This window comes from Fulmarus glacialis, unplaced genomic scaffold (assembly GCF_000690835.1).
Source record: "Fulmarus glacialis isolate BGI_N327 unplaced genomic scaffold, ASM69083v1 scaffold10696, whole genome shotgun sequence".
In the NCBI taxonomy this organism is placed as follows: domain Eukaryota; kingdom Metazoa; phylum Chordata; class Aves; order Procellariiformes; family Procellariidae; genus Fulmarus; species Fulmarus glacialis.
The window spans coordinates 98-12,391 of record NW_009220034.1 but is presented as its reverse complement, the minus strand read 5'-3'; the positions used below and the strand labels follow the sequence as shown (position 1 = coordinate 12,391).

General features: G+C 45.7%; 1 protein-coding gene across 1 annotated transcript; it reads left to right on the top strand.

The window, feature by feature from the left end:
• Window positions 1-11,614: 11,614 nt before the first annotated feature.
• Window positions 11,615-11,855, top strand: VSIG4 (V-set and immunoglobulin domain containing 4; the record flags this gene model as incomplete). The annotated part of the gene is made up of 1 exon (XM_009580599.1): window positions 11,615-11,855. A coding segment is annotated over exon 1 (241 nt), but the record flags the coding sequence as incomplete, so codon positions are not given.
• Between the last annotated feature and the right edge of the window lie 439 nt (window positions 11,856-12,294).

Sequence of the window (12,294 nt, the reverse complement as noted above, 5' to 3'; positions counted from 1 at the left end):
TAACCCTTTATCTAACATATTGATGAGTCTTTGGGGACTGCATCAGAGCAGAAAAAAAAACCGGTGCTACTTAGCTGTCAAGAGGAAAAGCCTCTGAAGCAGTAGGGATGAAGCGGTTCAAAGTTAGCTCAGTAGTACGTTGTGCTGATGATCTGTGGGATTTCCACATCAACACATAATGTAGGAAGAAAGATCTTTTTCCTCTGCAGTATTAGAATCATAAAAATGAGCAAGAGCTGTTTATTAACTCCTCAGCCCAATGAGGCCTGTTGAAGATCATTGCCAAGGATAAATTCCCAGTGTTTTTTTAAATGCAAAGAACAGGAATTCCTCTTCTGAAGAGCTAAGGCTCCTGATGCACAGATTATACTCTGATTTATCCCTGAAATATCCTTGGCTGAACTTGCCTCTTTTAATCAAAGCCGTGGCAGGAAGTTACAGCTATTTCTAAACTCAGGTTTCAGCATCCTGATCTACATCTTCCACTTGTAACCTGTGGAAGCTATACTGAAAAGCCTAACAATCCAGTCAAAACATACAAGGAGAACCACTTATCTGGATATAAATCAAAGTGCTGATGACTTGAGTGCCATGGTAGAACATGCTGGCGGCATTTGCCCAGGTGCTGTGCTTCCCAAGCAGTTTATAAAGCAGCATTTTAAGTAGCAGTTGAACCCTGAGCAACTGAACAAATGGTGTGTTGGCATTTCTCCTCAGAGGATTTACCTTCATTTTAAAGATATTAGATATCACAAGCCACATGGTGGATGTGGGCCGCATTCAGTCCACCATTTACTATTCCTCCACCACTTCTTAAAATGTATTTGTCTTGCAAAGAGCAGTTGTCTGGTTGTGCCATTCCAAGAAATGGTGGTAATCCTTGTGTTGCTTACATACCTTTTGCTGCCCCTGAAAGTCTCCCTAGATTGGAGGCAATGCTGCTATAATGTCCAAGGTTCTCCTGCCACCTGGAAGCAAAGGACAAGATTCTCTCCTTCAGACACTGTCATAATCCAATAGCCCAGGCTTCCATAGGTTTGAATCAGACCACAATCTTGCTCAAAATCTTGATAGTTGGCAGATACTTTGTCTACTCTGGTTGCAACTCTTCTTTCATATTGTATTTTCATTTCAGCCATAACTCGAGAGCAGCAACTCCTTCAAGGTGTGAAAGTACGGGTCATTATGAGGAACCCATCTCCTCCACTGAAAACAACTATGTGATGGAGCCCATGAAAAACAAAAGATCTGAAGAAATAAATATGAAAAACAATGAATATGACTGTGTCGGAAACACACAGGAATCTGAATATGAAGTAGGGGACACTGTATGAGAACCAACAGTGCTCTGCAGGTAGCAGTCCTGAAGAGTACCTTCATCCAGGCAAAATTTATCTTCCTATTCACCTTTGCCTCTGAAAAACAGGTTGGACAAGCAGTTTTTGCTCCTCCACGATTAGTGGAGCCTTAACAATCTCTGCAGTGAAAATGCAAACCTCTTTAGGAACTTCAGTTACAGACTGCTGTATAGATCTTCCGATTTTGCTTTTCCTGGTTCCCTTTCACCACCTCTGTAGAAGAAAGCCCTTTGAAAGCTACGGTATGCAAATCCCAGGCCGAGAGCACTGTACTAAACTTACTCCTTTATATGAGCAAAAGATTCTGCGTTCACAGCCTTCGTGTGCTGGGAGTAGAACGAGCACCAAGGGCTGCTCAACATCCCCATCATCTTTGGGTAAGAAGCGCAGAATGAGGCTGGCCTGGGAATCGGCGTTTCTCCTCCCATCTGCCTGCATAGGTGGTAGAATGCCTTTTTAAATGTGAGATAGCCCTTAAAGAAAAACTGAAAGACAGATTAAAGCCAGGATAAAAGCAAGAATCTCGCCACACTGGGAGCAGCAGTACAAAAAGAAATGTCCCGTGCACCCATCGTGCTGTACTCAGTATGCCCTTCCGCAGCACTCGCAATAAGATGCAGACACACTTTCTATAGTTTTGGTGCTGGACAGCTTGGGCGATTCTGATACTGCACCAAGGCACCTTCTTTCTGAGTTCACCTCCTCTACTCTCGCTTTTAATGCGTGTTTAATATTTGAAAGACATTAGATACTTTTCCATAGGTTTGTGGATAGGTTTGTTTAGACATGCCTAAATTATTTTGATACGAATATTTTTGCACGACCGGCTCATCTTTAAAATGCCAGCAAGCACTCACAATTACAGCTCCTCAGTAGATACTCATGAAGTACTTTCCTCAACAGCTTAAAAGGCCTGAAGGGTAAGTAGGGAGCTGAAAAGCTTTGTTATTCATAATTTCTACTACTCTGACATGGATGCTGCAGAGTTATGGAAGAACCGTTTTATAATGAACAAGAGGGCAATACCATGTCCGATAAAAAGCCATGCGGACAGATGTAAAACAAAACGAGCGATCTGAGGGGATATCGGTGATGCAGATACAGGATTAGTGGGCCCCCAGATTTGCTGTTCACACTGAGGAAAGATCTGGGTCTGCAGTTCTCTGCAAGCATCAGCTCAAAATTCACCAGCATTCAAAAAGAGTATTAGGTGCTATTAAGAAAGGCATTACAATGCAATAGAAAACAGGATTGTGATACTGTAAAAACATATGGAATGCTTCCACTTCATGTATGCGTGTAGGTCTCTCATCTTGAAAGGGTTTAACAGAGCTAGAAAAGTTACTGAGAGTGATAATAAAGGATGATTAGTGGCATGAAACTACTTCTGTGCAAATTCATTGTACTTTCTCAGCTTGGAAAAAAGAATGAGGCAAAATAAGGGCTGGGAAACCTTGATTTCAAAATGGAAAGGGAACAAACAGTGGCTTTTGTTGGTGATGAGATCTTGGAAAAAATTGTCAACATGTACATGCAGCTTATTGCAAATGTGGAGAAGCAAATCATTAAACTTCAGGACTGCAAAGTTAGTAGATTTTGTTATTTTGCTTATAAAAGTGGGTGTATGTGAATGTCTGTGTGTGCCCAGGAATTACGCTCCTAGGAGCATATTAGGTCCCTCTACTTGAAAGCAGAGGAATTACTGTGAATCTGCTGGAGTTTGGGATGTGTTTTAGATGTTGTGTCAGGTGATGTTTGTAGGCTGTAGTCAGCCATGGTTCAGGGAACAGAAGATGCAAGAGTTGCTGCTAGTCCAATTTGAGGTTCAGAGCTAATGAAATGAGATGTTTAGGATGTGGAAGAAAATGAGTTTATTATGAAGAAAAAAAGCCAGTGTAGCCTGACAGTCTTTCTTCCTAAGCAAGAAGGTGAGTAGGGGAGGAAAACTGTGGCGATAGTATGGCAAGGCACACAGTTACCACTGAAAGGGTTTTCCAGTGAACAGCAGAAAAATCATGACTGGATAGTGTGTTAATGTGATGACAAATCAACAGTGATGAAATTTTCTGGGAAACTGTCATGTTTCCTTAATCTTTCAATTCTAGATGAGGTTGCTGGTTTTGGAGCCCTGCAGTAATGTTCTCATTCTTTAAAAAGGGGTTTTTAAAAATGTGCGAGTGTGTGCATGTGTTTGGGAGGGGGTGGGAAGGGAACGTCACTGTTACTGGAAAGCAGCCCGCCCGTCTGAGCTCCATCCCAGAAACAAACTTATTGCAATGGGAATACGGGGCTTCAGTGCTCTATGGAGCAATTGGAAAGCAGAGGTACTCCAAAGTCAAGCGACAGGGTGAACATCTGAGCAAAGAGGTGGACATGACATGTGCTGCTTGGAGAATGAGGAGAAAAGAGCTTGTCCTTTCTGTAAGCGGTGTGATGGGTACGGCCATCCAGACCAGTAGACCTGGCTCTTCGGGAGAGAGCTGAGCTCTGTATGAGCAAAAGAACGGCAGCGCAGCCGCACCGAGAGCTCTTCCCTCCCTGCCTGTGTTTCCACCACTGCTGGGAAAGACCCTCTGCGCTGTGCTAGGTTGGGGCAGTTATTTTAAGCAATGTCACCCCTGCTATCAGCTCTCTCGGGAGTCAGCTTGCTTTCCCTTCTCCTTTCGTCCTTGTTTCCAGAGAGAAATTGTGGGGTTTGCACTAGATGATGAAACACCCCTAAAGGTTCTGGGGAAGTCGAAGTGTCGTCGGTCGGACAGAGACACCCAGTGTGTCAGTAACTGGGTTTGCAAGGTGTTTTCTCAGCTGGGAGTGTGGTAACGCTCAATACACCCAGAGTACCTCGGCATGACTGCCACGGCTACCCAAACAGGGACTTGGCTCTGGCTGCCCGAGGTGACTCGCAGCGTTGTTCATCTGAGGTGCTGTGATGTGGCCAGAGCTCCAGCCCGAGAAGAAGAGAGCACTAAGGCAAGATAGAGGTGTGGAGAGAAAGGGCTTTCCAAGGAAGGGCAGGCTGCTCCCAACGCGGCCTGAGCACATCAGGCGCTCCCGCTGTTGACACTCCATGGACGACAGCTGTCACAAAATCTGTGCCACAAAATCAAAAAACCAATTCAATTCCGGTTGCATTGCAAAACCACAGGCAGTGTAGCTGCAGAAACACGGGTAAATAGCAGTTTTACACTGGCTGGACAAACATGGCCAGGAGCTGCTGATTTAAATAAAACCATTTTAAGGCAAGCAGTAAATGGCAAGCTCATGAAACTGAAAAGAAATCCATGAACTAGGTTCTCGGTGTGTTTTATGTCTGCATGCGCTGTTGGACAGCTGGACGATGCAAGACAGGGACTGGATCCTAATTCAGTGCGGGATATCTCTGGGAAAAGGGGCGGTTGCTGTGCATCTTGTGCAGCACATCGATAGCATACAGCAGCATGCCAGGAAGACAAGCTGAGGTTAAGCAGATCTTCCTAGACCAGCATTTGTGTTTACCAAAACCAGAGCTCAACCAGCCTTCGTCGACCCACTAAAGGAGGAACGGGGAGGCTTGCAAGGAGCAAGCATCGCGACAGCAGTGAGACTACCAAAAGCACCAGTAGCCAGCGCGTGCAATAACTGCAGGTAAAGGTAAAATCTGTATTGCTCTAATAGCTGAATTTGTGAAGCCCATCTGTGGCACCAAGTAGGAAATGCATACTCAGATGACATCATATATATGGGCCCCTTTCTTAGTGCTAGGAATTATTTACAAGGATTGGGCCGAGATAATGGGTAACCCAGGACTGATGTCATTGACCTGGGAATTCCTGGGAAGGGAAGTTAATTTTCAGAAAGAGCACTTGTGTACCACATTTCTGTCACCCAGGCCTTGAAGGAGATGCTCATTTACTCCTAATTTCTGTTTCTTTAGGTGGAGCAAAGGTCACGTTTTCATGTCTGTACGATTGGTATATGTGAGAAAATTGTGGTGTACATGATGGTAGAGGCTCATACAATGCTTCTGTGGGACATCCAAAAAGTACTTAGTAAACCACAGTCTGTTTAGTCAGATCTGTGAGTTGGCTATGGCTGGACCGGATAAGAATGTCTCAAGTCTTGCAGTAAAAATTGCCTTTTTTTCTGAGTGCAGATGGTTCAAAAAGAGCACTTTGAGACCTTTCTTCTTCGGTTACCTACTTTTTGATGGTTTGCTCAAAGCTTGGTACTGAGTTTCACACCCTTGCAGGCTAAAAATCTTATTTCATCACCAGGAAAATTGCAGCAAACTTCTCTAGCCTCTGGCAAACTATGTCAAAACATGAGTGTAAGATGCAGGCTCCGCAGGGCTGGTCCCTATGAGTAGAGTCTGAGGTCCCATCTGCACTCATTTTCAGGGAAACGGGGACTTTACCGTGCCATCTCTAATTAGCCTGAGATGTAGTAGCAGAAATTGCAGAACAAAAAGTCACACTGGTCACTTTGCCTGAGCTGTGATACTTGAAGAAATGATGCTTGAAAGTGTGTCCAGTATGTGGAAGGAAGGGGGGTGCCCGCGGGGGGAAAGGCTGCAGGGTGCCTTACCCGCCTGGCACTGCAAGGGAGAAAGCAATCCAAAGCAGAGGCACTGAAATAAATATACTTCATTACAATAAACCAAGTAACTAGCTATAATGTCTGAGACTTTAAAGGCTTTTTCATCATGTGTTCAGATGCAAAACTATGAGGAGTCCCTCTGGTAAGAAAGAAATGGGCTGACTATGTGACTCAGGGAGGAGAAAACTAGCAGCTACATCTCTGTCCCAGGGAGAGAAAGATGTCATGTACATCATGTTTGAGGAACTACAGTTTTTCATGTTTGTTTTAGCTAAATAGTTTTTTTTTTATCCTGTGTAATTACAGCTTCAGGAAGTCTTGCATGTCCGGTTCACAAAGTAGTCATATCAGCAGTTTTAACTTGGGTTTTCGGCTTGTTCCAGGGCATGTTCCCCAAAATCCAACTTCTTTTAAAGTCTTTTGCATAGGAGATAGTTTGCTGGGACAAGCTTCTATCACCAGTCATGAGCCAGGGTGTGCAAAAGGTTGGTTTTAAATCGTCTTTCTGAAAATGGACTCATTCACTCTTTCAGTGACATCGCTTGAATTTTAACAAGTGCTTTTTTGTTTGTTTGTTTGCTTTTAGGCAGGACTCGAACATAGCTGATGGCTTCTTGGTTGCAGAGTGGGCAGATGGGGTACAGGCAGTATGAACGGGTACCACACTGGTAGCTTCAGCAAAGAAGTCAACAAGAAAAGGCAGCAAAAATCAAGTTTCCACCGCACCAGCAAGGATATGCTCTGCAAGATCGGGTGCTGCCTCCATGTCTGCCTTGGCAGGGTGACCGCTGTGGTAGCTCTTAGCCTGGAACCTCGTATGGATTTGCTGCACCAGGTCTTGCCACACCACATTCAGCTTTTTGCTCCAGGCTGCCCATGCTTGCCACAGGCAAGTTTTACTGCAGCAATAAGCAGAGCTCAGCTGAAATCACATTCAGCAAGCCATCCAAGTGTGGTCATACCTCCTCCCGAAGACTGAAATGAGACCTGCACAGTTCTCACCAGTTTACTGACTTTGTGAAAATGAAGATAGTCTCCAGTTGCCATTGCCCTGTGCAGAGAGGAACAAGCCATCATTGACAAATGGCAGCACTTCCAGAGAACGGTCTGAGCTTAGCTGCAGTGTAAACACTTCAGCTAAAGCAAGCAGATATCTGTCGTGATGGGACGTAGCTGTGGCAAAACTACACCTTTCCCTCCCAGTTCCAACAGAAAATGGCTCCCTGTATTTCAGACACATCTGCCTCCTGCTCAGAGATACTATTCTCCTGGTGCAGTTGTTAAAACTATATATTAAGGCATGTCTATTGAATAAATGCCACAAAAAGTTGCTTTAGTGAATGATCAAAAGCCTATAACAGAATTCACTTGGTCAGTAGATTTGCTTTAATACATGTTTCTTATCTCCTGTAATTCCTTCTCCTTTTGGTAATAATTAGCAGGCACGTATTAATCCCGGGCATAACACCTACTGATACATTTTGGATGTACTTTTAAAGGTACCCCTACAAAGCATACCCAGAATGTCTCCTGGATTAAAGTCCCTCTGCTGCCAGTCGTAAGTCACCTCCTTAGAAAACTCCGCGTGTGCTTGCAGAGCATGAAACACGATGACTTTTGCCCATCAACTGGACTATTGCAGCAGAAATGTGTACCAAGATAGTCTGTGACGCTGTGAAAACGAGAGCACCAGGCAGTGACCATCTGATCACCAGTAGATGGTAAAAACTTGTGTAACATTAAATGCGGATGACTTCAGCTTGGTAACCTTTCGTTTCCCCATGCACCTTCTCCATGGCCCTGGCAGGCATAACTGCAGCTGTAGCTGCCTTGCAATAGGGCGGTTTCTGGGCAGGTGGAAGAAAATGGAGCTTTTGCAGGGAAATTCCTATCATAGTAAAGAGCGGGATGTTGTTTTTTAACACCTCTTCTCTGTACACTTTCCGTTAAAACAGAAAAAAGCAGTACAAGTGGCATCCGAAGTTTTGTGGTCTAAAAGGCTCAGACTGGCTGAAAAAAAGTGGGGCTGGTTGTCTTCCTCACTCAGGTCACGGACTGACCTACTCAGAAGGTGAACGGGGTTGCCCTCAGAGAGTCTTGCTGCAGAAGTTGGTACATGCGCGTGGTGGAAGAGCTGCGTACCGTCAGCAGGAGAAGACACTAAGGAAATGGAATTGAGCATCAACAAGTCGGTCTCTGCGTCATGCTCCTGCACGGTGTTAGGTGAGTCAGTGCACTCAGACCTGCGCTTTTCCATTTCTGGATGCCCAGTTTTGAGCCCTCATGGTACAATGAAGAGAGCTGCTGAGCATTCTGCTGAGCAATACCATCACACACAAGTCAGAGGGAACTGAATTCATGCTTCCCAAGCATCCTCAAGTTTGCTTTCCCTTGCTACTGAGTGCTTGACTGTGTGGTCATCACAAAGCTCTTTCACTGTGAAGTGAACGCAAATGTGGAAGAAAAGAAAGAAAAAAAAAGGAAAAAAGAAAGAAAAAAAGAAACATTCAGTTATGAAGAGTAATAAAAAAGAGCATTAGTCAGAAAGGTCAAGAGAATGGTAAGAGAAATGGGTGGGGACAGAGGAACATGAAATGGAACTGCAAAGATCCTTACAGTCTTTGTCCATCCTTTACCCTTCACCTAAGTCAGCAGTGAAATGGACTCGTGATATTTCAGAAAGAGGATCCTAGATGACAAAGGACAGAAGAAAGGGAAGTGTTCTTCACTTGCATTCTGGTCCCAAAAGTGTGGGGGTCTCTCACAAACTGCAGGGAAAGGAGGACGGACCTGCAGTTCTGGGAGAATGGGAGAAGTTGTGCGGATAGTGGTGTTTGTGATGGCTTTCATCAGCTGCAACGGTGAGTAAATCCTTCAATGTATAAGAAAAAAAATCGGAGTACTAAGAGAGCAGGGAAAATCTTTTGAATTATGGTGTCTTAATTTTTAAAAATTGTCAAGGGTGGAAAGTCTTTAGTTTCTTGTATGAAAAGTAGAGCCTGAGAATTCACAAGAGTCTCCTTTGGTATCAGATACAACAAGGTGCTTTTAAGAGTGGAGCAAACGGGGCAGCATTGGGCAAAAGATCAGCTCCCATGCCCCAAAGCAAGAACAAACCAGGATTGTTCAGGACCCTTGGAGAGGACCTGCTCTGGCGCATTAGCTTCTAAAACAGTCTTTGTGAAGCTGGAATATGCATTCTTCTAGAATTTAATAATGCATCACCGTTGTTCTGCTAGCATGGTCCTGGGAAGAAGAGCTGTAGTTGTGAGACTAGGTGCAGGCACACACGATTCCCCTTGGTCTCTCCTGATCTGCTGACTCTCTAGGTGCATTAGCACAGAATCTTTGCTTCGACTCATATGCCCATGAGGTGTATGTGCCACTCCCAGGGCACACATGACACTGACACCGGCAGAGGAAGATTTTGGGAAACAGGAGAAAGGTGCTTTAACAAGTTGTATACAGAAGCGCAGAATTGCTCCTGACATTTAGAAAAATGGGCTGAAGTATGTTCCCCATTTCGTCATAAAAAAACAGCTTTGCAGATTTCTGGGATCTGCCTCTCAAGCGGCTTATTGTGAGTTAATGTTGCTGAACGTAACAGTGCCTTTCTGGGGAGGAGGGGCAAGGGGGAGCGGGATAAGGGGGTATAGGTAGAGGTGAGCCAAGTCCAGCTAAATTCAGGTAATTTGCTACTTACAGGAGGCACTTCCCAGAAGAGCTGTGGTCTCAGTGGGCAGACGGCTGGAGAGATTGGGAGAATGAGCTGGGTACCACAAAATCCGCCCGCTCTTCTCCTCTGCCCACCTGAGTGCTTGGCAGGGTGCTTATCTGGTTGAAGCAGGTAGGATCCAAGAATCTAGGTCAGATCTGAAGTTCTCTAAGGCTAAAGCAAAAAGACTGGGTTTGATCCCCCGCTCCTGTTCCAGGTCCAGTACTTCAGAACAGATCCCTAAAGGCTCTTGCCTGCATGGCGCTTCCAAGCCACCAGGACAGCTGGGGCTGGCAGGCTAGGAAGGAAGATGCTCAATCGTTTTAGAAAATGGGCCAGAATATAAGAGCTCAATTTTTTTTCTGTTGTCATGCATTACAGATAATACAAAACCCTCTGATCAGTCTTCTAATCTCTAACATAGCCCTTCAGGTTTTTGCCTGGTCCAGCTCTATTTCTCTCTGGTGGGCAAATTGACACTGTTTGTCTGGAAGACTACATCCCAGTTTAAAAAGTGTCACTGGGAGGAAATATTTCTTTTAAAAACGCTGTCTCAGGGATTTTTATTTTGCTGAGTTTCTCCCATCCCTTCCAATCAGCTCTCCTTTGGAATCATCCCTGCTAATGTTGAAATTGGTCATATACAGAGTGCAACTGCTCTGCAGGGAATCAGTGGATGCTGGCAGCTATTTCATGGCACACAGCAGTGCAAAACAATACAGGGGAGATGCTTCAACAAAATTGTGTCCAGATGAATACACTGGGTAGCAAACATAGAACTTGAGTGCACCAAATGCCTTGAGGGTATTTCTGAGCAGTTTTCTAAATAGCTTCCACCCTTCTTAGTTTTTCTTGGTGGGACTCTGTGAAAAGAGGAAGAAGAGAAATGGAAAACCTTTAAAAACTGATACATCAAGGAGTTGCATTCCACTGGGATGTGAAATTTGCAGAATGGAGCTGTGCCTGCCCTCTCAAAGTCATCTGGTAAAGGAAAACCAAAGCTCCATGTCAGAAACAAGCTTCCACTCTGCTCAGCCCCAGCAGTCCCCTCAGCTGTCCCCGTGGACACAGATCCACAGATGCTTGGCTTCCCCCCGCTGGCACCTCCTGCCAGCTCTGGGACAGGCTGTTGCACAGAGAAGTGCTTCTCCCCGCACAGCTATACTGCTGGGTCCTGTGAGCACCAGGCAAGCTGCATAAAAAAGTAGTGACGTTAACGAATGCAAACATGTGCATTCATTGTTAATTGCAGTGAAGCGGTAAACTTGCTTTGTTCACCCTTCCTCCCTTATAGAAGGTCAACACTGCAGGTGGTGGTGTCAGGGCATCCCGTGTCAGCGGGGGGAGGCCGTGTAAGCAGGCACGTGCAAGTGTAAGCAGAAAGCCAAGCAGCAGAAGTAGGGTACAAAGGCTGGTGCTAGGGAGCAGGAATAAGAGATGCTCCTTAAGGTCTTGTGAAGACTGTAGCTGTGATGCTGCCACCAGGAGCAGGACTTGTGCCTCTCTGTACCAAGAAGGAATTGAGAACTGGCAAGTGTCCAGAGAGAAACCATAAAAAGAGCCATGAGGTCAAAGCAACTGTTCACTTCCCTATGGTCAGTGAGGTGGGGACAGGCCCTGGTGTAGCTGGCTGTGGTCTACAGCACGTCTAAGACGTGGCCACATGCTGGCTTCCACCGCCTAGTGACTCCCGTCTATCTTAAGGACGTTCTGCTGTGTTCTTATTTCTTCCCTTCAACTGGGGACATGGTTTAGTGGGCACGGTGGTGTTGGGTTGACAGGTGGACTCGGTGATCTTAGAGGTCTTTTCCAACCTTAATGATTCTACGATTCTATGTTGTTCCCCGCAGCCCTCCTGGATCTGTCTGGTGTCCACGAGGTCAAGGGCACATGGATGGGATCCACCACTTTACCGTGTACCTACACATCCTCAGAAGGTTTCACACAGCAAACACTCATCTGGAGCATGGAGCGAGACTACAGCACCTCTGCCATCTTTCGGAGGGACGATTCTGGTGACCACATCTTGTTGTCTCAGTTCCGAGACCGGGTCAGTGTCCCAAAGCACAGCCCAGGGAATGCCTCACTCCTAATCAAGAACCTTGAAATCCCCGACAGCGGACACTACACCTGCCAAGTCATCTGGAGATCTAAAAATAACAGCTTGGTAACAAAGGAGGTGACCACTACAGTTAAAGTTGTCAAAGGTAAATCCAGCAATAAAGCCCTGCTCTTGTGTAGCCAGTCTAATCCACAGAGCATATAGGAGAAGCAGCAGCTGGTGGGAATAGCCTTCCACACCATACTGTCTACCCACATCCAGGCTGGGTTTTCAGGCATCCTCCTCCCTTGCTGTGTTAGCCCTTCTTCTCCACTCGTGGTGGAGGGATGGACTGGGGAAGGGGGATCAATTAGTATACACCCCAGTCTGGATCTACCCACGGGCCGCTTGAACCCAAGTGCTTGAGATAACATCCAGATCTGGTTTTGGTTTTGTGCAGGTAGCCAGCATCTCTGTGGTTCTTCTAGCAAGTGGGACAGCACGTGGGCGCTGTCTAGCCAAATCTGCCTCCTCCCCTTCCTGAGCATCCTGCGTGCTAGAAAGAACTGTCTTTCTGCAAGGGGGGCAGCCCCTCAAGAGAGCAG